The sequence below is a fragment of the Chelon labrosus genome, assembly GCF_963514085.1.
Source record: "Chelon labrosus genome assembly, chromosome: 18".
Taxonomy (NCBI): Eukaryota; Metazoa; Chordata; class Actinopteri; order Mugiliformes; family Mugilidae; genus Chelon; species Chelon labrosus.
In genome coordinates, this window is record NC_140351.1 from 8,350,023 (window position 1) to 8,375,605 (window position 25,583).

The 25,583-nt window shown below is 39.3% G+C and overlaps 3 protein-coding genes across 3 annotated transcripts; all 3 read left to right on the top strand.

The window, feature by feature from the left end:
- Positions 1-1,182: 1,182 nt before the first annotated feature.
- LOC311503719 (cell adhesion molecule 3-like) lies at positions 1,183-2,945 on the top strand (the record flags this gene model as incomplete). Its single annotated transcript, XM_084566590.1, has 3 exons — positions 1,183-1,546; positions 1,718-2,032; positions 2,138-2,945. 3 exons carry the CDS (start codon positions 1,183-1,185, stop codon positions 2,476-2,478), a joined length of 1,020 nt encoding a protein of 339 aa, XP_084422716.1. The 3' UTR covers positions 2,479-2,945.
- Positions 2,519-13,191, top strand: LOC311503721 (sialic acid-binding Ig-like lectin 7; the record flags this gene model as incomplete). The annotated part of the gene is made up of 10 exons (XM_084566595.1): positions 2,519-2,527; positions 3,096-3,247; positions 4,539-4,719; positions 10,214-10,346; positions 11,329-11,682; positions 11,854-12,168; positions 12,274-12,534; positions 12,791-12,869; positions 12,973-13,009; positions 13,138-13,191. The coding sequence occupies 10 exons, from the start codon at positions 2,519-2,521 to the stop codon at positions 13,189-13,191; spliced, it is 1,575 nt and encodes a 524-aa protein (XP_084422721.1).
- Positions 13,192-18,302: 5,111 nt separating this feature from the next.
- LOC311503722 (cell adhesion molecule 3-like) lies at positions 18,303-20,756 on the top strand (the record flags this gene model as incomplete). The annotated part of the gene is made up of 7 exons (XM_084566596.1): positions 18,303-18,312; positions 18,411-18,767; positions 19,033-19,335; positions 19,441-19,701; positions 20,050-20,125; positions 20,292-20,331; positions 20,511-20,756. The coding sequence occupies 7 exons, from the start codon at positions 18,303-18,305 to the stop codon at positions 20,754-20,756; spliced, it is 1,293 nt and encodes a 430-aa protein (XP_084422722.1).
- Between the last annotated feature and the right edge of the window lie 4,827 nt (positions 20,757-25,583).

Below are 25,583 nucleotides of genomic sequence, written 5' to 3' on the forward strand. Positions count from 1 at the left end.
TTGATGACCACTGATTTCAGATCTAAACTTTCTTGTAGAGTCCAAAGAACACGACCTACATTTGCTTTATCTTCAGGTTTATGTCCAAGATAAGCAGGAAGTCATGTGATATGTTGTGGCTGTACAATCAAACCAACTGTGCTCACAGTCATAATATATAATGTCCGCCTTCTTTCACCAAAGTAGGTTTAACAGGGAAGTTGTTACTTGGTCTCTTTCTGATCTGCTCAAGTTCAAAACCACTGATATCAAAATATTCTACAGTCTTGGTTTCACCTGCAGACTCATCTGGTAAGAAACATGTCACTGCTTTTTATATTTTAATGTTTTAACCTACAGGTTTGTCATTTAACTTCTGTTCTGCAACTTTTGGAAATGTGTGTTGTTGTTGGTTCGGACTGCGACAGTCAGCATTTTATTTCCAATAAAGTGTAACCCATCACATAATTATGTCAATTTCATATTTAAATACAACTCTGCTGATGTTGTCAGATACTATTTATGATGTAGGACAGTCGTTCATGAAGAGTTGAACATGTGAATTTAAGGAACAACTGTTCTTTTAAAACAACATTAAGCATCCTTTCAACTTAAATGAAAGCTCTAAATGACGGCTTTATGGAAAAGGTAAAAACGAAAGCTTCTTTATCCATTTTAGCCTTTTAAACCTCTGTCCCCTATAGAGATGCATGTACACACACGTTTAGTGTGAGGCTGACAAAGCTGACAAGAGGATAGTCATAGATATGTTGGCTTTGCTTTGATATGTCTAGAGGAGAAAAGAAACAATTAACTCCAGAATCATCTCTGAAAACACAGATAAAGATCTTTAAAGCAAAGATTTTATTAAAATATGTTACTGTCACATAGTTTTTGTCTTTGTTTCCAGTCTAGGATGAGTGTCATGGCAGCCCCGTGTGTGAACGTGGTGACAGTCAACATGTTACTGAGTGTCTTCTTTCTTTCAGGTCAGCTGTTTGTTCAGTCTCTTTTATTTGGAGACATTACTTGAATCATTTCCAGTCTGAAATATTTTCTACTGACATTGTTCAAAGGGTCTACATGTAACATGCTGCAGATGAAGTGGAGTTTGTGTCTCATCAACTTTCTCTTCAGGCAGATTTTGATGCACATGATGTTCGTCATTAGTCTGGTTTTACAGGTGTTTGGGCTCAATGTGATATGGATTCAGCCCTCTTCATTACTGCACCAAAGAAGATGGAAGCAATGAGTGGATCTTGTTTGAAAATCCCATGTAACTATAGAGAGAAACCAGGAAAAGAGTTTGACAGCAGCAGAGAAACCTTCGGAGTGTGGATTAAAAACAACCCATATTTCGGCCCAAATCCAAATAATGTAGTCTTTAACAATAGTAAATCAGTTAACATCTATCAAATGAATATTACTGGAGACCTGAGTCAGAAAAACTGCACCACTCTGTTTTCTAATTTAAAGACAAGTCATTCAGACACATATTACTTCAGAATTGAGAACTGGCCATTCAAGGCAACAGCTGTTTGTGATCCTCTTCAAATAACAGTTAAAGGTAAGGCAGGTTTTATAATTTCACTTTCCTTGAATAAAATGTAAAAGCAGTTCTACCTTAGTCCATAAACTCTGTAATGCTAAACCATCTCAACAGTTTTTCTTATGGTCAGTACAAAGGAGGAAAAATGAAAACAACTAAACCTGATGTTAAATTTGCTCAAAGCCCCAGATTCTCCTTGGAGACCTTCAAAACCCAGCATTAATATCTCAGGTGATGTGAAAGAGAAGGAGTCTGTCACTATAACCTGCTCAGCTTTCACTCCCTGTCCACACTCCTCCCCTCAACTCACCTGGAATCTCCAACAAGACCCTCACAACAAAATAGAGGAAAACACAGATGGGACCTTTACAACTAAAATCCAGGAGACCATCACTCTGTCAGACACACATGACGGATACAACATCATCTGTTCTGTCAGATATCCTGAGAATGAAGGAAAAGACGTCAAGACAGCAGAGACACAAGAGACTCTCAGTGTTTCATGTAAGACAAATAGAGTTTGTTGTTGGATCCTGTCAGCACATGATGATTCATGGGATGTCAGCTGTTTGTGATGAATAAAGTGAATCTCTGTCACATTTTCCTCAGATGCTCCTAAAGACACCTCAGCATCCATCAGTCCATCAGGTTTGGTGTCAGCAGGTAGCTGGGTGAACCTGACCTGCTCCAGCAGAGCCAAGCCTCCCGTCAGACGCTTCACCTGGTTCAAGAACAGTAAAGATGGACCCATGAACGTATCTGAAGGACACTTCTACAGCTTCAATGTGACTGATAGAGGAGTTTATTACTGTGTGGCCTCAAATCAACTTGGTAACCAGACGTCACCATGGATTCATCTGAATGTTGAAGGTAAATGCAGTAGTGAATTCAATCAGCTCTTTCCGATGATCTCTGTCTACTTTAGCTTGACTTGGTTTTATTTTATATGAACAGAGACCTCTCAGACTTCAGATACAAAGATTTCTCCGAATGTTGAAGGTAAATATCATTCAGTATTTATTTTTCTGAATCCACTCAAACACAGTAAAAGTTATATCTGGTTTCATTATATCAATACGTCCACATTAAATCATGTCTTGTTTTAGGCTCCTCACACTGGGAACCAGTTCTTGGAGGAATCATTGGGATCACCGTACTCATCTGCTTGATCATCTTTGTTTGGTAATTATCACATATCAAAGCAGCAAACATGACTCAGTTACTGTCGCTGACATTTTAGCTGCACATCCAAAAACATCTGTTTCCCATCAGTCTTAACATTTTACTGTCAAATATATTGACCCTAAAACACAGTATAGTTCATCTAACAGCCTCTGATGTTTTCCAGGTGGTTAAAGTCAAGGCATCAAAGTCAACAACAGACTCAGGTTTGTAATGACTAAACTTGTCTGTAGTCTACCTGACTCAGTGTTTAGTTACTTTATATATTACCTCTATCAGAGCAGTCTACTCAACGTATTCAAAAAGTAAAAGTAATGATTTAATAAGGAAGGATTCAGGTGAAGATCTTCCTCACTAAACATCACATGTGGTTCATTTCTTATAGAGTCAAAGAGGTGAAGATCTGGTTGTTGATGAACCTGCAGGTGAAACAGAAGAAGAAGAAAACATCCATTATGGAGAGATCAACTTCTCCAAGCAGAGACGTGACCTGTCCTCTGTCTCAGTGCAGGACAGTGGACAGCAGCAGGACACAATGTACGCACAGGTCAACATCAACAAACCAGCAAAGAGATTAACACAGACTGCTAATGACGCAGATTATCTCTATGCTGAAGTCAAGAAAAAATGAGAAGTGTGTTTTGTTTGTGCAGAGACTCAGATTTAATGTGCAAGTTTTTATTCATGCAACTCATTTAACAAAGAAAAAAACAGACTGGATGATGTCATTATTCATTTGTGTTTCATTTATCACCATGTCCATATCTATGTGCTGACCTCACATACAGCAGATGTTGTTGTGTGATTTATAACATAAAACATTATGTCTTATTTTCTTTTGCCTTCCTGATTGTTGTTCATATATTTCCAGCTTCTTGCTTTAATTCACTCCTGTTTCTGATAACATGTTAGGATTCATCTTTTCTTCCTATTGCAGTTTTATTCTGTGATGCATTTCACTCTAATCTTCATGGACATATTTTGTACTTTTTTTTTTCACAATAGGTAACGTCCTGCAAAGTACAAAGTGTGTGAACCAGCAGAAAAAAAAAAAAAAGGAAGTTGTGGTATTTCTAAGTTTAACTACAAGTCCTCTGTACTCCATTTCTGCACATACAGATGAATACAGCCTCTGACTGTGTTAACCAGCATGTCTGCATTAAAATAGTGTTGAGATTATGTCTGGTTCATTTCTGTGTGAATGCATCTACTTCCTGTGTGAGAGCTCTGACTAACCAACTAACCTAAACCATAATAAATAATAAAACATGGAGCAGGAACAGAGATTAGATCAGATGATGTAGATAAAGTTCATTCAACAAGCTGTACAGAAACATAAACTTAATTGATAGAGTGTAGACCCTGGTAGTAGTGGAGGAGGAGTGAAGAACGAGGAGGTGTGGATGCTGAGACATCAGTGAGGTGGAGGAGGGCTTAATGGATCTGACAGTGAAATGAGAACTGAGAGCATCAGAGAAAGGAGGAGTTTTTTAAATGATAGCAGACAGAATGATTGGCCCACAGACAGAGGTTGTGATTGGTTAAAGCGAGAAGAAACGCCATACTGTACATGTAAATAGTGTGATGTATATTTCAGGACGATGAGCTCCCCCTTGTGGTGAGAGAAGGTGCGGCACAGACAGACAGTGCTAAGGTGCTGCTCAAACATCCTACAGTCATGTATTTATGTTCCTCAGAGGGTTTTACCTCACATGTCTTCCTTTTATTTCTTTGATTATTCTACAAATCTGACGTCATCTGAATGTTGAAGGTAAATGCAGAAGTGAGTCTGGTCTTGTCTTTTTTCTCTCATTTCTTTTCAAACCAGTGAAGAGCTTGACATCCATTATGAAGATGTCCACTTCGCCCAGCAGAGACCTGAACCTTCCTCTATCTCAGTGCAGGACAGTGGACAGCAGCAGGACACGGTGTACACACAGGTCAAAGTGTTTCAGACAGAAAACAGCTTCATACAGACTGCTGATGGTCCAGAGGATCTCTACACTCAAGTAAAAAAACACTGAGTTCACACCTTCTCTGTGAGCTCATTCAAGGTGTTAGTTCATGCTAAAAGACACAGAAGCCTGGACGAGAATATGTTGTTTACTGACAACAGTTCAAGACCGGAAATTGATTTTGTCACTTATCATAGTTCCTCTTCATGTGTTCTTTGTTATGTCAAAAGTTGTCTCCATATCACACACTGCTAATTATAAAGGCCACTTCTCTGCACCCATCTGTGATTTTTAGTTCATTTGTGTCTTTCCATTTGCTACTGTTCTACTGTGTGTCCATTATTTTCTTACAAGTTACTGCGAAAAATGAAAGAATCCCAGTTTGTGGATTTATATTTATATTACACTGTGTCCGACATTTCACATATTGTGTGTAAACATCACATGGAATCATATCGATTCATATTCAGATTGATTCACTCAAAGTATTATAAACACTGAAACAGTAACATCAAACTTCACTGTGGACATCTTCACTCATTCTCTCACTGGGCTTTGAATGTAAACCACCACCAGAGGGCGACATAACTCCTTTAGACTCCATCTTGGATCCACCTGCAGCTCAGATAAGAGTTACTGATGGATAATCTCTGCTTTCCTTCATATTTCACCTCTCTCAATCACATTGCTCTGCTCATTTTCTGTCACCTATTTCAAATGAAATATAAAGTCCCACTGCTGTTTTATTAGTTTGGGATACTTGTTGAAAATAAATAGATGAATCATGACATGTTAATTCATTGACTTGGTTCCAAGACATAAAATAGGCCTCAGAGTTAGACTCACCAGACAGTACCTTTTTTCCATGTTAGATGTTGGTACAAGTTCTATGACATATGCCAAATGCCATGACTGTGTGTTAAATTAACAGAAGCAGACATGGTTGAGGATCTGTGTCAAAGGCTTCAAGTGAATCTTTGCCACATAGAAAGTTGCAGTGCAATGCTCAACACTCAGAGGAGGAAATGAATCAAAGATGGTGGCACTGTTGTTGAAGTCGGGGCTAAACTGAGGTCTAAAGTCAGCTTCTGGTATAAGCATATGGAAGAAGAAGGTGTGAGAAAGAAAGAGAGACATGGTTCCTCCCCCTACTGATCAGATCCTTCCGATTACCGCAGATCAGCTTCACCTAAGGGAGAGAACACAAGGCATCACATTTAACCAGTCTTTACGGCCCTTGACCAGCAGAGGGGAAAACCGAGGCCTGTAACGGGGCGTTCCCACAGTGTGTGTGATGCTGTGGGAACAAGTTTTGACCTTGTCTTTGGAGGAAACAGCAAAACAAATCGAGATATCACACAGTTTTCAGCATGTTCATATTTATGCACTGACCTCACATGGTGTCTGTCATGATGTCATGGTGATTGTTCAGATGTGTGAAATGAACTCATCTGAAGTTGTCCTGTGAAATTATGCCCCAAGACGTTGGCAGCAGATCCTGAGATGTTTCTAGTGGTAACAACTGAAATATTAAAGTTGCAGGAGGAGCCTTTGAGTTTTTCTTCGCTGAACTCTAAGATGTAAAAGTATAAGATAGTGATATTGAAGTGAAGTGATATTTTTCTATCCAAGTTCTTGTTACAATATTTATTGTGAATCTTACATATGTAATCGGAGCATTTACACAAACACAATAAATCTTTGCTGCAGAACAGAGATACAGAGATACTCTGGGTTGCCAGGTCATCAGCATGTTTTCATTTATGTGCTAACCTCGTGTTTGTAGTTTCGCTGTTATTTATATATCAGACGTGTGAAATGAACTCTTCTGAACGTGTCCTGTGAAATTATAGGCCCCGAGACGTTAGCAGCAGATCCTGAGAAGTTGTATGGAGGGTTCTTCCATGGATTGAACGGATGCTTGATCAGATTTGGTTCCACTTCTGGTGCTCATATGTTCATCATAAAGTCTTTATTTTAGCATTTTATCAAAACATATTCACAGTACAGTTGTATAATGAATACAGGCTTAAAGTGGAGATTCCCAGTTTTAATTTGAGGTGATCAGATCAACCTGAACCAGAATGAAGGGACGAATTAAGTGTGTCTGTCCATTTATCTTATTTACAGGAAACATTTGGCAAAAAATTTAAAATAATTGCATACATTGGTATCATGCACTGCATACAGAGAATAGATGCACCCCCACTGGTCTTGCAGTGACAGTGCAGGTGTCTTTGAGTGGTGCATGGGATTGATTCGCTTGAACAAATGAGTCATTCACACCCTGATGAGGTCAAGGTGCCACAAAAGATTTTCTTTCTCTTTCTCAGGATTGAAGCAGGAAGGATGAAGACTTCTGTTATTTGATCTGCTGCTGATCAACTGATATTCAGAAATGACTACATGTTTGGTTTAATCTGAGGATCTAACATTAAACCCTTGCACACACACCTATTCTAAATAAGACAAAACCTGATCACGTAAAAATAACCAGCTATTTCAGGTATGTAACCTTCTGTGCAGTCCAAAGAACACACAACCTGCAGAAACAATATTATTTCACATTATTTCACTTAAAATCTTTTGCTTTTTCCTCAGGTTTATGTCCTTAAAACATTTCACCTGTTGACCTCAGGCATCACGTCATCTGAAGACGATTTCAGTGACGTAAAGTACATCTGCACAACATCATCACCTGACCGCTCAGTCTGATGTAAGGATCAACTGTCCTCCAGCTGCTCCACCTTAAATACATGGGTCACTCATATATTTAACAGACCGTGTTTAGACATCGACTTCAACACCTGATGTGCTATAGATCCTGTTGACCTCAGAGGAGCTGGGTCTACATGTACTGACAGATTCGTATGTGAACATTTACATTTGACAGACTGTGTTTTATAGAACAGAAAACTTCCTCTAAAGCAACAAACTCTACTCGGTGGTGAGAATTGGAGACTGCACATCATCCACACTGGTCCTGAACACAGGAACGCCGCAAGGCTGTGTGCTCAGCCCAGCTCTCTTCACACTCTTCACACTTGACTGTTCTGCCATCCATCCCAGCTCAGACAACAACCTTGTTCTGAACACCAGAAAGACCAAGGAGGTCACTATGGACTACAGGTGGTCAAGGACAGAGCACGCTCCTCTCCTCATATAAGTGGAAGCAAATTCCTGGGCAACCTCATCACATTTGACTATACCTGACCTGGTCTGGTCTGTGAACACTCCACACATAGTGAAGAAGGCCCAACAGAGGCTTTTCTTCCCCAGGAAGCTGAAGAGGGCTGGACTCTCCTGTCAACTACTGACAAACTTGTACAGGACCACAATAGAACCCATCCTCTCTCTCGGTGTGACAGTGTGGTATGGGAGCTGCACAGCACAGGACAGGAGGGACTTAGATTGGGTGTTAAGAACTGCACAGGGGATTGTGGGGATCCTCTCCCAGATTTGGGCCATGGACTGTTTGTACCTCTTTCTTCAAGGAAAAGGTACAGAAACATCAGAACAGACTGAGAGACAGCTTCCTCCACAGAGCTGTGAAATCATTCATTCATTCATTTATCTTCTGTCGCCGCTTGTCCTGTGAAAGGTCGCGGAAATCAATCATTTTTATTTTATTTCCTAAAGCGTTTTTGTGTGTGTGTCTGTGTCAGGCTGCATCCTGCTGGGGATGGCTGCTGCCATCAAGGAGTGTCATTGCTATGGGGTGGGGGTGCCTGGTCTGGTCTAGGTGGGTGCTACATGTCTAAGTAACATCCACACGAATGAATGCCAGGTCTAAAAGTCTGAATTAGTCATTGACACCTCATGAGCTTAAGAAACCACAAATTCACATGTCCTGATTAACACAAGATAAGCAGGAAGTCATGTGAGATGTTGTGGCTGTACAACCAAACCAACTGTGCTCACAGTCCTAATATATAACGTCCGCCTTCTTTCAAAGTAGGTTTAACAGGGAAGTTGTTACTTGGTCTCTTTCTGATCTGCTCAAGTTCAAAACCACTGATATCAAAACGTTCTACAGTCTTTGTTTCACCTGCAGACTCATCTGGTAAGAAACATGTCACTACTTTTTATATTTTAATGTTTTAACCTACAGGTTTGTTATTTTAACGCTTTTCTGCAACTCTTGTAAACGTGTGCTGTGGTTGGTTCAGATTGCGTAAGCCAACATTTTATTGCAAATATAGTGTAAATCATCACGTAATTATGTCAATTTCTATTTAACTGCAACTCTGCTGATGTTGTCAGATACAATTAATGATGTAGGACAGTCTGGTTGTTCATGAAGAGTTGAACATGCAAATTTCTGGAACCTCTTTGTTCTTTTTAAACAACATTAAACAACCTTTCAACTTAAATGAAAGCCCCTAAATGATGCCTTTATGGAAGCGTCTTTATCCATTTTAGCCTTTTGTCCCTGATTGAGATACATGTACACACACTTTTGTGTGAAGAAAAAGTCACTAAATTAATAAACATCTACGAGTGAGAGATTCATCTAAAATGGTTAGGAGCTTGGTGCTGCTCATTATCTCCTCTGCAGAACACTTTCTGACCATCAACAGCTGCAGGAAGAAGAAGCTACCCATCTGTAAGCCACCCTGTGGTGAACAGTTTGCAAGTCATGTTTCCTGAACAATCTGTTTCTTACAACCCAATAAATATCTTTAAAATCCTCCTCATCATGTTTAAAATAAGGTCAGTGTTAAAGCATACCTTCATGAGGGAACTCCTGTGTCCATAAACTCTGACTAAGACAATAATAATCTCCACGTGTGTCTGCCAGTGAGAGGGAGACTGTGGTGGTGGCATGATGAGACTGAAAGGCTGCCAATCAAAAGAGGAAATCCAAGAATAATTTACAGAAAATGTCTCTGTGTGTGACGACACTGACTGAAGGGAAGTTGAACACAGTTTACTTCTCCACATATAGCTGCCCTCAGTCGCTGCTGTTCCAACATGACTTCAGCTAAATATAAAGGAAACTAAAATGTTATGATGGACTGGCAAATAGATATAATGCTTTGTAAAAGCATAAGGATAATACAAATAAAAATTAAAATAATAGAACATGTACCGATCAGCCAAAATATTATGACAGGTATTCAAATGTGTGGATGTTGTGAGAATGGAATATTCTGCTGGGAAACATTTGGACTTGGTATTCAAAAGTGTGGATGTTACTTAGACATGTAGCACCCACCTAGACCAGACCAGGCACCCCAAGCCCATAGCAATGACACTCCTTGATGGCAGCAGCCATCCCCAGCAGGACGCAACCTGACACAGGCACACACACAAAAATGGTTTAGGAACAACTAAAAAAAAAATATGAAGAACAGCACAAGATGTCGACCTGGCCTCCAAATTCACTAGATCCCAAACTGATCAAGTCTCTGTGGGATGATCCACAGAGGTCCCTCCCCTCAACATATATCAATATAACAAACAACAGTGTAACTTGCCATAATTGCTGTTGTTAATGTATTGTGCAATTTCAAGAAACTATAAATAACGACAGGTCTGTTCACAGAGTCAAACAGGTGAAGAGATCTTAAATTATCAGAGGAAGACGTCCTGCATGAAGACGTCCTCTCTCAACAGAGACCTGAACCTTCCCCTGTCTCAGTGCAAGACAGAAAACAGCTTCACACAGACTGTTGATGGTACACTCAAGTAAAGAAACACTTTTCACACCTTTACTGTGAGCTCATACAAGATGTTAGTTCATGTTAAAAGACACAGAGGCCTGGACGAGATTATGTTGCATTTACTGATCACAATACAATAACAGGACACTTAATTCTCCACATTCTGCAGCTCATATGTTTGTTCTCAGCCATGATATTATCAAAGTTCCTCTTTGTGCTCTGCCTTATAAGTATATCATTGCTTCTACAGTAGATATAAATATTGAAAAGCTGTGATCGACAGTAAGTGACAGTTGTGAGACAGTGAACGTAATTGGAAATTAATAAACCATTCACACCCTGATCAGCTCAAAATGACCACAAAAGGTGACTTCCTCATTCACAGTGATGAAGCAGGAAGGATGAAGACTTCTTGTATCTTTGCATTTATTCAGTGATAACTAGCAGAAGTAAGTAAGTAAGTCTGGGTGTTTCCTTTTACACCACGACAACTAAACAGAGAAGTTGGTTATTTGATCTGCTGCTGATCAACTGAAATTCACAAATTACTGAATATTAAAACCATATTGTTTCTTTCTTTTAACTTCAGATTTATTTGGTAAAAAAAAAAAAATGTTACTGTTTTTTAAATTTAAATATTTTAACCTGAGAGGAAGCACATGATATATTTTACTTTTTGTCTTTGTTTCCAGTCTAGGAGATGAGTGACATGGCAGCTCTGTGTGTGAACGTGGTGACAGTCAACATGTTACTGAGTGTCTTCTTTCTTTCAGGTCAGCTGTTTGTTCAGTCTCTTTTATTTGGCGACATGACTTGAATCATTTCTAGTCTGAAATATTTTCAACTGACATTGTTCAAAGGGTCTACATCTAACATGCTGCAGATGAACTGGAGTTTGTGTCTGATCAACTTTCTCTTCAGGCAGATTTTCAACCACATGATGTTCATCATTAGTCTGGTTTTACAGGTGTTTGGGCTGATTGTCGTGAAAATTCAGCCCTCTTTATTACTGCACCAAAGAAGATGGAAGCACTGAGTGGATCTTGTTTGAAAATCCCATGTAACTATAGTGAGAAACCAGGAACAGGGTTTAACAGCAGCAGAGAAACCTTTGGAGTGTGGATTAAAAATGACGCGAGATTTGGCCTAAATCCAAATAATGTAGTCTTCAACAGTAGTAAGTCAGTTAACATCTATCCAATGAATATTATTGGAGACCTGAGTCATAAAAACTGCACCACTCTGTTTTTTAATTTAAACACAAGTCATTCAGACACATACTACTTCAGAATTGAGAACGGGCCGTTCAAGTCAACAGCTGATTGCGATCCTCTTCAAATAACAGTTAAAGGTAAGACAGGTTTTATAATTTCACTTTACTTGAATAAAATGTGAAAGCAGTTCTACCTTGGTCCATGAACTCTGTAATGCTAAACCTTCTCAATAAATTTGTTATGCTCAGTATTTAGGATGAAATATGAAAACAATTAAAACTGATGTGAAATTTTGCCCAAAACCACAGCGTCTCCTCGGAGACCTTTGAGACCCAGAATTACTATCTCAGGTGATATGAAGGAGAAGGAGTCTGTCACTATAACCTGCTCAGTTTTCACTCCCTGTCCACACTCCCCTCCTCAACTCACCTGGAATCTCCAACAAGACCCTCACAACAAAATAGAGGAAAACACAGATGGGACCTTTACAACTAAAATCCAGGAGACCATCACTCTGTCAGACACACATGATGGATACAACATCATCTGTTCTGTCAGATATCCTGTAAATGAAGGAAAAGACGTCAAGACAGCAGAGACACAAGAGACTCTCAGTGTTTCATGTAAGACAACCAGAGTTTGTTGTTGGATCCTGTCAGCACATGATGATTCATGGGATGTCAGCTGTTTGTGATGAATAAAGTGAATCTCTGTCACATTTTCCTCAGATGCTCCTAAAAACATCTCAGCATCCATCAGTCCATCAGGTTTGGTGTCAGCAGGTAGCTGGGTGAACCTGACCTGCTCCGGCAGAGCCAAGCCTCCCGTCAGACTCTTCACCTGGTTCAAGAACAGCACAGATGGACCCATGATCGTATATGAAGGACACTTCTACAGCTTCAATGTGACTGATGGAGGAGTTTATTACTGTGTGGCCTCAAATCAACTTGGTAACCAGACATCACCATGGATTCATCTGAATGTTGATGGTAAATATCATTGCTGAAAACATTTCAGCTGAGTCAGTTTGACTCTTGATGTTCCTTGTTTCACATTTCATTTTGGTTTGAGCAGATTTACTGAAGTGCTTAAGATTGTGGTTCATAATATACAAGTTTCATCAGGAGATCAGTTCAAATTTGTCAAGTCTGCAAAGAGCTGGAATAAAAGTTGATGATGATTTAGAGTCAAATAATCTTCTACTAAGGAGAAGGTAACCATGCTGTCTTGTTTCTGATGATCCAGGGTTTGGGGTTGATGTCCACGTTCCAGTTACAATCCTGGGAATTGTAATTCTCTACAGTACAATCATCATCTTTGAGTGGTGAGACAAACTTTTCTCTGATATGATTCTGGAGATCGTTTGTTTTTAAATGTTCAGTGTTTAACATCTGTTAATATTTATTCATCTTCTCTTTTTCTTTCAGCTGGTTTCGATCAAGATTCTCCAACAAACCAGAGAAGGTGAGATAGCTGAGATTGTTGTTGTTATTATAATAATTATCTAAACAACTGTACGACCTGTGAAGTTAAGCCATAAATCGTCATCACATATTGAGCTGACCTCTCCCTCTGTTGTTCCTTTTAAACAGGACACAGAAGAAGAAGACGATGTCAACAGAGTGATTGAGATTCAATCTTCATGAGCCACAAGGAGAGGAGCAAGATATCAAGTTCATTGTCAGTGGAATGATTTCTTATTTCTGATTCCTTGTTTATACCTGCACATGTGTTACTTATTTAGTGAAATGTGGGGTTTTGTTTAGTGGATCACAGCATCATCCAGGTCTGTACATGTGAAATAATGTTGTTTTGTATAAGATCAAGAATTGAATATGAAATTGTATTCAGATGATCTTCAGTGTTGATGATTTTTTTTTCTTTTATGGAGAAAACGCTGAATCAAATACAGCTTCATCAATAATCTCTATAAGATGAATGTACAGTAATTTTATTTTGCCTTCCTGATTATTGTTCATATATTTCCAGCTTCTCGCTTTAATTCACTCCTGTTTCTGATAACATGTTAGGATTCATATTTTCTTCATATTGCTCAGTTTTATTCTGTGATGCATTTGGCTCTAATCTTCATGGACATAATTTGTTGTTTGAGCTTTTTTCATAATAGAGGTAATGTCCTGCAAAGTGCGAAGTGTGTGAACCTGCAGTAAAGAAAAGGGAAGTTGAGGTATTACCAAGTGTAACTACAAGTCCTCTGTCATCCATTTCTACACATACAGATGAATACAACCTCTAACTGTGTTAACCAGCATGTCTGCATTCATTAAAATAGTGTTGAGATTATGTCTGGGTCATTTCTGTGTGAATGCATCTACTTCCTGTGTGAGAGCTATGACTAACCAACTAACCTAAACCATAATAAATAATAAAACATGGAGCAGGAACAGAGCTAAGATCAGCTAATGTAGGTAAAGTTCATTCAACAAGCTGTACAGAAACATAAACTTAACTGATAGAGTGTAGACCCTGGTAGTAGTGGAGGAGGAGTGAAGAACGAGGAGGTGTGGATGCTGAGACATCAGTGAGGTGGAGGAGGGCTGAATGGATCTGACAGTGAAATGAGAACTGAGAGCAGCAGAGAAAGGAGGAGTTTTAAAAATGACAGCAGACAAAATGATTGGCCCACAGACAGAGGTTGTGATTGGTTAAAGTGAGGAAGGAACACCATACTGTACATTTAAATAGTGTGATGTATATTTCAGGACGGTGAGCTCCCCCTTGTGGTGAGAGAAGGTGCAGCACAGACAGACAGTGCTAAGGTGCTGCTCAAACATCCTACAGTCATGTATTTATGTTCCTCAGAGGGTTTTACCTCACATGTCTTCTTTTTATTTCTTTGCTTTTCTACAAATCACACTGATTCAGAAAAGAAGGAATTTCAGTCTCTACACACTTAATCAATTTGAATTAGATGTTTCCAGGAAGCTTAATAATAATAGTTGATCAGTTATAAACAACTACTCAACATGAGTGTGGCAGAAAAACCATAGTGAAGTTTCCAGAGAGCAGTGGTGTGAGGTGAACGGAGAAAATGAAGTAAACTTTGTTCAAACAACAGAGAGAGAGGGAAGGACGTCAAACAAGTGACAGACTTCCTTTATGTTTTCAGTTAGTTTGAGTCAGTCTGGTGTCAGGATGATCTCAAATCATCCTTCACTGTCTCGTTACTTTTAATAATTGAGGTGGACAAAAATAAAACATAATATGTGCAAAACATGAAACATGGGCCTTCTGAGGGTGTCCTGTAGTGTCTGGCAACAGAATATTGTTAGTGGGGGCGTTTGAGGGGAGGAGCCTCTGTGGATCATCCCACAGATACTTGATCAGTTTGGGATCTTGTTAATTTGGAGGCCAGGTCAACACCTTGTGCTGTTCTTCATGATTTTTTAGTTGTTCCTAAACTGTTTTTGTGTGTGTGTCTGTGTCAGGCTGCATCCTGCTCGAGATGGCTGCTGCCATCAAGGAGTGTCATTGCTATGGGGTGGGAGTGCCTGGTCTGGTCTAGGTGGGTGCTCCATGTCTAAGTAACATCCACATGAATGAATGCCAGGTCTAAAAGTTTGAATTAGTCATTAACGCCTGATGAACTTAAGTGTCCACAAATTAATATGTCCTGAATAACACAAGATAAGCAGGAAGTCATGTGATATGTTGTGGCTGTACAACCAAACCAACTGTGCTCTCAGTCTTAATATATAACGTCCACCTTCTTTCAAAGTAGGTTTAACAGGGAAGTTGTTACTTGGTCTCTTTCTGATCTGCTCAAGTTCAAAACCACTGATATCAAAACGTTCTACAGTCTTTGTTTCACCTGCAGACTCATCTGGTAAGAAACATGTCACTGCTTTTTATATTTTAATGTTTAAACCTACAGGTTTGTTATTTTAACGCTTTTCTGCAACTATTGTAAACGTGTGCTGTTGTTGGTTCAGATTGCGACAGCCAACGTTTTATTTCAAATATAGTGTAAATCATCACGTAATTATGTCAATTTCTATTTAACTGCAACTCTGCTGATGTTGTCAGATACTATTTATGATGTAGGACAGTCTGGTTGTTCATGAAGAGTTGAACATGCGAATTTCTGGAACCTCTTTGTTCTTTTTAAACAACATTAAGCATCCTTTCAACTTAAATGAAAGCTCTAAATGATGCCTTTATGGAAGCTTCTTTATCCATTTTAGCCTTTTGTCCCTGATTGAGATACATGTACACACACTTTTAGTCTGAGGCTGACAAAGCCGACAAGAGGATAGTCTTAGATATGTTGGCTTTGCTTTGATATGTTTTCAGTGACAGGTGGGGGTCCCCTGTGGTGTCTCCTACAACTATTACGTAAAATAACTTCCAGTAGAATCACATTAGTTTATGTTTGCTAGCAGAGCAGTGAGTCCAGCTCTGTTGTCCGTTGATCAAGTCTAGAGGAGAAATGAACCAATTAACTCCAGAATCACCTCTGAAAACACAGATAAGAAAAGTATTTTGTTGTATTTAGGCGCAAGTGTCATCTTTAAGTCTCGGCTGGCACTGCAAAGAAAACAGAAAAAGTCACTAAATTAATAAACATCTATGAGTGACAGATTTAATTAAAATGGTTAGGAGCTTGGTGCTGCTCAATCTCTCCTCTGCAGAACACTTTCTGACCATCAACAGCTGCAGGAAGAAGAACCTACCCATCTGTAAGCCACCCTGTGGTGAACAGTTTGCACAACTTCTTTACAATAAATAGTGTAAGTCATGTTTCGTGAACATTCTGTTAGTTACAACCCAATAAATATCTTTAAAATCCTCCTCATCATGTTTAAAATAAGGTCAGTGTTAAAGCATACCTTCATGAGGGAACTCCTGTGTCCATAAACTCTGACTAAGACAATAATAATCTCCACATGTGTGTCTGCCAGTGAGAGGGAGACTGTGGTGGTGGCATGATGAAACTGAAAGGCTGCCAGTCAAAAGAGGAAATCCAAAAGTTATTTACAAATAATGTCTCCCTGTGTGACGACACTGACTGAAGGGAAGTTGAACACAGTTTACATCTCCACATATAGCTGCCCTCAGTCGCTTCTGTTCCAACATGACTTCAGCTAAATATACAGGAAACTAAAATGTTATGATGGACTGGCAATAGATATAATGCTTTGTAAAAGCATAAGGATCAGAGATAATACAAATAAAAATTAAAATAATAGAACATGTACCGATCAGCCAAAATATTATGACAGGTATTCAAATGTGTGGATCTTGTGAGAATGGAATATTCTGCTGGGAAACATTTGGACTTGGTATTCAAATGTGTGAATGTTACTTAGACATGTAGCACCCACCTAGACCAGAACAGGCACCCCAAGCCCATAGCAATGACACTTCTTGATGGCAGCAGCCATCCCCAGCAGGATGCAGCCTGACACAGGCACACACACAAAAACGGTTTAGGAACAACTAAAAAAAAAAAAACATGAAGAACAGCACAAGCTGTTGATCTGGCCTCCAAATTCACTAGATCCCAAACTGATCAAGTATCTGGGATGATCCACAGAGGACCCTAGCCTCAACATATATCAATATAACAAACAACAGTGTAACTTGCCATAATTGTTGTTTTTCATGAATTGTGCAATTTCAACAAACTATAAATAACTACAGGTCTGTTCACAGAGTCAAACAGGTGAAGAGAACTTCAAGTACCAGAGGAAGACGTCCACTTCTCTCAGCAGAGATCTGAACCTTCCTCCGTCTCAGTGCAGGACAGAAAACAGCTTCACACAGACTGTTGATGGTCCTACACTCAAGTAAAGAAACACTGAGTTCACACCTTCACTGTGAGCTCATACAAGATGTTAGTTCATGTTAAAAGACACAGAGGCCTGGACGAGAATGTCTTGCATTTACTGATCACAGTTCAAGACAGGAAACTTAATTCTCCACAGCCTGCAGCTCATATGTTTTTTCTCAGCCATGATGTTATCAAAGTTCCTCTTTGTGCTCTGCCTTATAAGTATATCATTGCTTCTGCAGTAGATATAAATATTGAAAAGCTGTGATCGACAGTAAGTGACAGTTGTGAGACAGTGAACGTAACTGGAAATTAATAAACCATTCACACCCTGATCAGCTCAAAATGACCATGAATTGTTCATTGTTTATTGTTTATTTGGATCCCCATTAGCTGCAGCAGAACTGCAGCTATTCTTCCTGGGGTCCTATTGGTGACTTCCTCGTTCACAGAGATGAAGCAGGAAGGATGAAGACTTCTTGTATTTTTGCATTTATTCAGTGATAACTAGCAGAAGTAATAATAATAAAAAAAAATAAGTCAAGTCTGGATGTTTCCTTTTACACCACGACAACTAAACAGAGAAGTTGGTTATTTGATCTGCTGCTGATCAACTGAAATTCACAAATAACTGGATATTAAAACCATATTGTTTGTTTCTTTTTAACTGAAGATTTATTTGGTAAGAAAACTATTACTATTCTTTTAAATGTAATTTTTTTAACCTGAGAGAAAACAAATGATATTTTTTAATTTTTGTCTTTGTTTCCAGTTTAGGAGATGAGTGTCATGGCAGCCCTGTGTGTGAACGTGGTGACAGTCAACATGTTACTGAGTGTCTTCTTTCTTTCAGGTCAGCTGTTTGTTCAGTCTCTTTTATTAGGAGACATTACTTGAATCATTTCTCGTCTGAAATATTTTCTACTCACATTGTTCAAAGGGTCTACATGTAACATGCTGCAGATGAACTGGAGTTTGTGTCTCATCAACTTTCTGTTCAGGCACATTTTGATCCACATGATGTTCATCATTAGTCTGGTTTTACAGGTGTTTGGGCTGATTGTGATTCAGCCCTCTTCATTACTGCACCAAAGAAGATGGAAGCACTGAGTGGATCTTGTTTGAAAATCCCATGTAACTTTAGTGAGAAACCAGGAAAAGAGGAATTTAACAGCAGGAGAGAAACCTTCGGAGTGTGGATTAAAAATAACTCAAATTTTTGGAGTTATCCACATAATGTAGTCTTCAACAGTAGTGGGTCAGTTAACATCTCTCCGATGAATATTACTGGAGACCTGAGTCATAAAAACTGCACCACTCTGTTTCCTAATATAAACACAAGTCATTCAGACACATACTACTTCAGAATTGAGAACTGGCCGTTCAGAGCAACAGCTGTTTGTGATCCTCTTCAAATAACAGTTAAAGGTAAGACAGGTTTTATTAATTACAATTGATTTTTAACATAATGTGAAATATGTTTCATCTTCAGTCAATACACTCTGTAACCCTTCGATATCAACAGTAAAAATAAGTGGAATGATTAAAAAAATTTAAAAGCTGAGCTTTACTGACAATAAAATACATTTTTTCACAACTCAAAATAAAATAATGAAATTTAGGGAAAATACTGGTACAACTCTAATTAATAAATAGTTCAATACAATAATACGTGTTTGATGTGAAACCACAGATTCTCCTTGGAGACCCAGAATTATCTCAGGTGATGTGAAGGAGAAGGAGTCTGTCACTATAACCTGCTCAGCTTTCACTCCCTGTCCACACTCCCCTCCTCAACTCACCTGGAATCTAAAACAAGACCCTCACAACAAAATAGAGGAAAACACAGATGGGACCTTTACAACTAAAATCCAGGAGACCATCACTCTGTCAGACACACATGATGGATACAACATCATCTGTTCTGTCAGATATCCTGTGAATGAAGGAAAAGACGTCAAGACAGCAGAGACACAAGAGACTCTCAATGTTTCATGTAAGACAACCAGAGTTTGTTGTTGGATCCTGTCAGAACATGATGATTCATGGGATGTCAGCTGTTTGTGATGAATAAAGTGAATCTCTGTCACATTTTCCTCAGATGCTCCTAAAAACACCTCAGCATCCATCAGTCCATCAGGTTTGGTGTCAGCAGGTAGCTGGGTGAAACTGACCTGCTCCAGCAGAGCCAAGCCTCCCGTCAGACGCTTCACCTGGTTCAAGAACAGCACAGATGGACCCATGATCGTATCTGAAGGACACTTCTACAGCTTCAACGTGACTGATGGAGGAGGTTATTACTGTGTGGCCTCAAATCAACTTGGTAACCAGACATCACCATGGATTTATCTGAATGTTGAAGGTAAATGCAGAAGTGAATTCAGTCAGCTCTCATTTTTTTTTCTCTTGTTTCTTTTCTGATGTTAGACTTAGACCAACTTTATTTGTCTTTTAGATTTTCATCAAAACGAAATTTCAGTGCAATGGCCCAAAGCACAGCAGGAATATTCCTTATCTACTTTAGTTTTACTTGGTTTTATTTTCTATGAACAGAGAGCTCTCACACTTCTGTGGGATTTCTGGGATTTCTCCAAATGTTGAATGTAAATAACGTTCAGTATTTATTTTTCTGAATCCACTCAGACACAGTAAGAGTTATATCTGATTTCATTATATCAATACGTCCACATTAAATCATGTCTTGTTTTAGGCTCCTCACACTGGGAACCAGTTCTTGGAGGAATCATTGGGCTCATCGTACTCATCTGCTTGATCATCTTTGTTTGGTAAGTATCACATATCAAAGCAGCAAACATGACTCAGTTACTGTCGCTGACATTTTAGCTGCACATCCAAAAACATCTGTTTCCCATCAGTCTGAACATTTTACTGTCAAATATATTGACCCTAAAACACAGTATAGTTCATCTAACAGCCTCTGATGTTTTCCAGGTGGTTAAAGTCAAGGCATCAAACTCAACAACAGACTCAGGTTTGTAATGACTAAACTTCTCTGTAGTCTACCTGACTCAGTGTTTAGTTACTTTATATATTACCTCTATCAGAGCAGTCTACTCAACGTATTCAAAAAGTAAAAGTAATGATTTAATAAGGAAGGATTCAGGTGAAGATCTTCCTCACTAAACATCACATGTGGTTCATTTCTTATAGAGTCAAAGAGGTGAAGATCTGGTTGTTGAAGAACCTGCAGGTGAAACAGAAGAAGAAGAAAACATCCATTATGGAGAGATCAGCTTCTCCAAGCAGAGACGTGATCCATCCTCTGTCTCAGTGCAGGACAGTGGACAGCAGCAGGACACGGTGTACGCACAGGTCAACATCAAGAAACCAGCAAAGAGATTAACACAGACTGCTAACGACACAGATTATCTCTATGCTGAAGTCAAGAAAAAATGAGAAGTGTGTTTTGTTTGTGTAGAGACTCAGATTTAATGTGTTGCAAGTTTTTATTCATGCAACTCATTTAACAAAGAAAAAAAGACAGGAAAATGTATTTTTCCTTCCTGATTGTTGTTCATATATTTCCAGCTTCTCGCTTTAATTCATTCCTGTTTCTGATAACATGTTAGGATTCATCTTTTCTTCTTATTGCTCAGTTTTATTCTGTGATGCATTTCACTCTAATCTTCATGGACATATTTTGTTGTTTGAGTTTTTTTCACAATAGAGGTAATGTCCTGCAAAGTGCAAAGTGTGTGAACCTGCAGTAAAAAAATGGGAAGTTGAGGTATTTCTAAATTGAACTACAAGTCCTCTGTACTCCATTTCTGCACATACAGATGAATACAGCCTCTTACTGTGTTAACCAGCATGTCTGCATTCATTAAAATAGTGTTGAGATTATGTCTGGTTCATTTCTGTGTGAATGCATCTACTTCCTGTGTGAGAGCTCTGACTAACCAACTAACCTAAACCATAATAAATAATAAAACATGGAGCAGGAACAGAGCTTAGATCAGCTGACGTAGTTAAAGTTCATTCAACAAGCTGTACACAAACATAAACTTAACTGATAGAGTGTAGATCGTGGTAGTAGTGGAGGAGGAGTGAAGAACGAGGAGGTGTGGATGCTGAGACATCAGTGAGGTGGAGGAGGGCTGAATGGATCTGACAGTGAAATGAGAACTGAACATGTAAATAGTGTGATGTATATTTCAGGACGGTGAGCCCCCCCCCCCTTGTGGTGAGAGAAGGTGCAGCGCAGACAGACAGTGCTAAGGTGCTGCTCAAACATCCTGCAGTCATGTATTTATGTTCCTCAGAGGGTTTTTACCTCACATGTCTTCTTTTTATTTCTGTGATTATTCTACAAATTTGAAGTCATCTCAATGTTGAAGGTAAATGCAGAAGTGAACTGAGTCTGCTATTGTCTTTTTTCTCCCATTTCTTTTCAAACCAGTGAAGACATCCATTACATCCATTACATCCATTATGAGGATGTCCACTTCTCCCAGCAGAGACCTGAACCTTCCTCTGTCTCAGTGCAGGACAGCAGACATCAGCAGGACACGGTGTACACACAAAGTGTTTCAGACAGAAAACAGCTTCACACACACTGCTGATGGTCCAGAGGATCTCTACACTCAAGTAAAATAACACTGAGTTCACACCTTCACTGTGAGCTCATACAAGATGTTAGTTCCCATTACAAGACACAGAGGCCTGGATGAGAATATGTTGTGTTTACTGACCACAGTTCAATGACAGGAAAATGGTTTTGTCACTTATCATATTTCCTCTTCATGTGTTCTTTGTTGTCATAAGTTATCTACATATCACACACTGCTAATTATAAAGGCCACAAATCTGCACCCATTTGTGATTTTCAGTTCATTTGCTTCTTTCCATTTGCTACTGTTCTACTGTGTGTCCATTATTTTATTGCAAGTTACTGTGAAAAATGAAAGAATCCCTGTTTGTGGATTTATATTTATATTTATATTTATATTTATATTCATATTGCACTGTGTCCGACATTTCACATATTGTGTGTAAACATCACCTGGAATCATATCGATTCATATTCAGATTGATTAACTCAAAGTATTATAAACACTGAAACAGTAACATTAAACTTCACTGTGGACATCTACACTCATTCTCTCACTGGGCTTTGAATGTAAACCACCACCAGAGGGAGACATAACTCCTTTAGACTCCATCTTGAATCCACCTGCAGCTCAGACAAGAGTTACTGATGTATTATTTCTGCTTTCCTTCATATAACACTTTTATTTCAACTCTCTCAATCACATTACTCTGCTCATTTTCTGTCACCTATTTCAAATGAAATATAAAGAACCACTGCTGTTTTATACATTTTAGATACTTGTTGAAAATAAATGGATGAATCATGACATTTTAATTCATTGACTGGTTGGTTCCAAGACATGAAATAGGCCTCAGAGTTAGACTCACCAGACAGTACCTTATTTCCATGTTAGATGTTGGTACAAGTGCTATGACATATGCCAAATGCCATGACTGTGTATTAAATTAACAGAAGCAGACATGGTTGAGGATCTCTGTGTCAAAGGCTTCAAGTGAATCTTTGCCACATAGAAAGCTACAGTGCAATGTTCAACACTCAGAGGAGGAAATGAATCAAAGATGGTGACACTGTTGTTGAAGTCGGGGCTAAACTGAGGTCTAAAGTCAGCTTCTGGTATAAGCATACGGAAGAAGAAGGTGTCAGAAAGAGAGAGAGACATGGTTCCTCACCCTATTGATCAGATCCATCAGATTACCGCAGATCGGCTTCACCTAAGGGAGAGAACACAAGACATCACGTTTAACCAGTCTTTACGGCCCTTGACCAGCAGAGGGGGAAACCGAGGCCTGTAACGGGGGCGTTCCCACAGTGTGTGTGACACTGTGGGAACAAATTTTGACCTTGTCTTTGTAGGAAACAGGAAAACAAATCGAAATATCACAGAGTTTTCAGCATGTTCACATGGTGTCTGTCATGATGTCATGGTGATTGTTATTTATATTTATTTATACATCAGACGTGTGAAATGAACTCATGTGAAGTTTTCCTGTGAAATTAGGCCCCAAGACGTTGGCAGCAGATCCTGAGATGTTTCTAGTGGTAACAACTGAAATATTAAAGTTGCAGGAGGAGCCTTTGAGTTTTTCTTCACTGAAATCTAAGATGTAAAAGTATAAGTGATATTGAAGTGAAGTGATATTTTCCTGTCCAAGCTTCTTTTTTTGTTAGAATATTTATTGTGAATCTTACATATGTAATCGGAGCCTTTACATAAACACAATAAATCTTTGCTGCAGAACAGAGATACTCTGGGTCGTCAGCTCATCAGGATGTTTCCATTTATGTGCTAACCTCGTGTTTGTAGTTTCGCTGTTATTTATATATCAGACGTGTGAAATGAACTCATCTGAAGGTGACCTGTGAAATTATAGGCCCCAAGACGTTGGCAGCAGATCCTGAGAAGTTGTATGGAGGGTTCTTCCAAGGATTGAACAGATGCTTGATCAGATTTGGTTCCACTTCTGGTGCTCACATGTTCATCATAAAGTCTTTATTTTAGCATTTTATCAAAACATATTCACAGTACAATTGGATAATGAATACAGGCTTAAGTGTGTCTGTTTACTTATCTTATTTACGGGAAACATTTGGCAAAAAATTAAAATAATTGCATACATTGGTGTCATGCACTGCATACAGAGAACAGATCCAGCCCCACTGGTCTTGCAGTGACAGTGCAGGTGTCTTTGAGTGGTGCATGGGATTGATTCGCTTGAACAAATGAGTCATTCACACCCTGATGAGGTCAAGGTGCCACGAAAGATTTTCTTTCTCTTTCTCAGGATTAAAGCAGGAAGGATGAAGACTTCTTAAGAGAATGACTAAACAGAGAGAAGTTGGTTATTTGATCTGCTGCTGATCAACTGATATTCAGAAATGGCTGCATGTTTGGTTTAATCTGAGGATCTAACATTAAACCCTTGCACACACACCTATTCTAAATCAGACAAAACCTGATCACGTAAAAAATAACCAGCTATTTCAGGTATGTAACCTTCTGTGCAGTCCAAAGAACACACAACCTGCAGAAACAATATTATTTCACATTATTTCACTTAAAATCTTTTGCTTTTTCCTCAGGTTTGTGTCCTTAAAACATTTCACCTGTTGACCTCAGGCATCACGTCATCTGAAGACGATTTCAGTGACGTAAAGTACATCTACACAACATCATCACCTGACTGCTCAGTCTGATGTCAGGATCAACTGTCCTCCAGCTGCTCCACCTTAAATACATGGGTCACTCATATATTTAACAGACCGTGTTTAGACATCGACATCAACACCTGATGTGCTATAGATCCTGTTGACCTCAGAGGAGCTGGGTCTGCATGTACTGACAGAGTCGTATGTGAACATTTACATTTGCCAGACTGTGTTTTATAGAACAGAAAACTTCCTCTAAAGCAACAAACTCTACTCGGTGGTGAGAATTGGAGACTGCACATCATCCACACTGGTCCTGAACACAGGAACGCTGCAAGGCTGTGTGCTCAGCCCAGCTCTCTTCACACTCTTCACACATGACTGTTCTGCCATCCATCCCAGCTCAGACAACAACCTTGTTCTGAACACCAGAAAGACCAAGGAGGTCACTATGGACTACAGGTGGTCAAGGACAGAGCACGCTCCTCTCCTCATATAAGTGGAAGCAAATTCCTGGGCAACCACATCACATTTGACTATACCTGACCTGGTCTGGTCTGTGAACACTCCACACATAGTGAAGAAGGCCCAACAGAGGCTTTTCTTCCCCAGGAAGCTGAAGAGGGCTGGACTCTCCTGTCGACTACTGACAAACTTCTACAGGACCACAATAGAACCCATCCTCTGTCTCGGTGTGACCGTGTGGTATGGGAGCTGCACAGCACAGGACAGGAGGGACTTAGATTGGGTGTTAAGAACTGCACAGGGGATTGTGGGGATCCTCTCCCAGATTTGGGCCATGGACTGTTTGTACCTCTTCCTTCAAGGAAAAGGTACAGAAACATCAGAACAGACTGAGAGACAGCTTCCTCCACAGAGCTGTGAAATCATTCATTCATTCATTTATCTTCTGTCGCCGCTTGTCCTGTGAAAGGTCGCGGAAATCAATCATTTTTATTTTATTTCCTAAAGCGTTTTTGTGTGTGTGTCTGTGTCAGGCTGCATCCTGCTGGGGATGGCTGCTG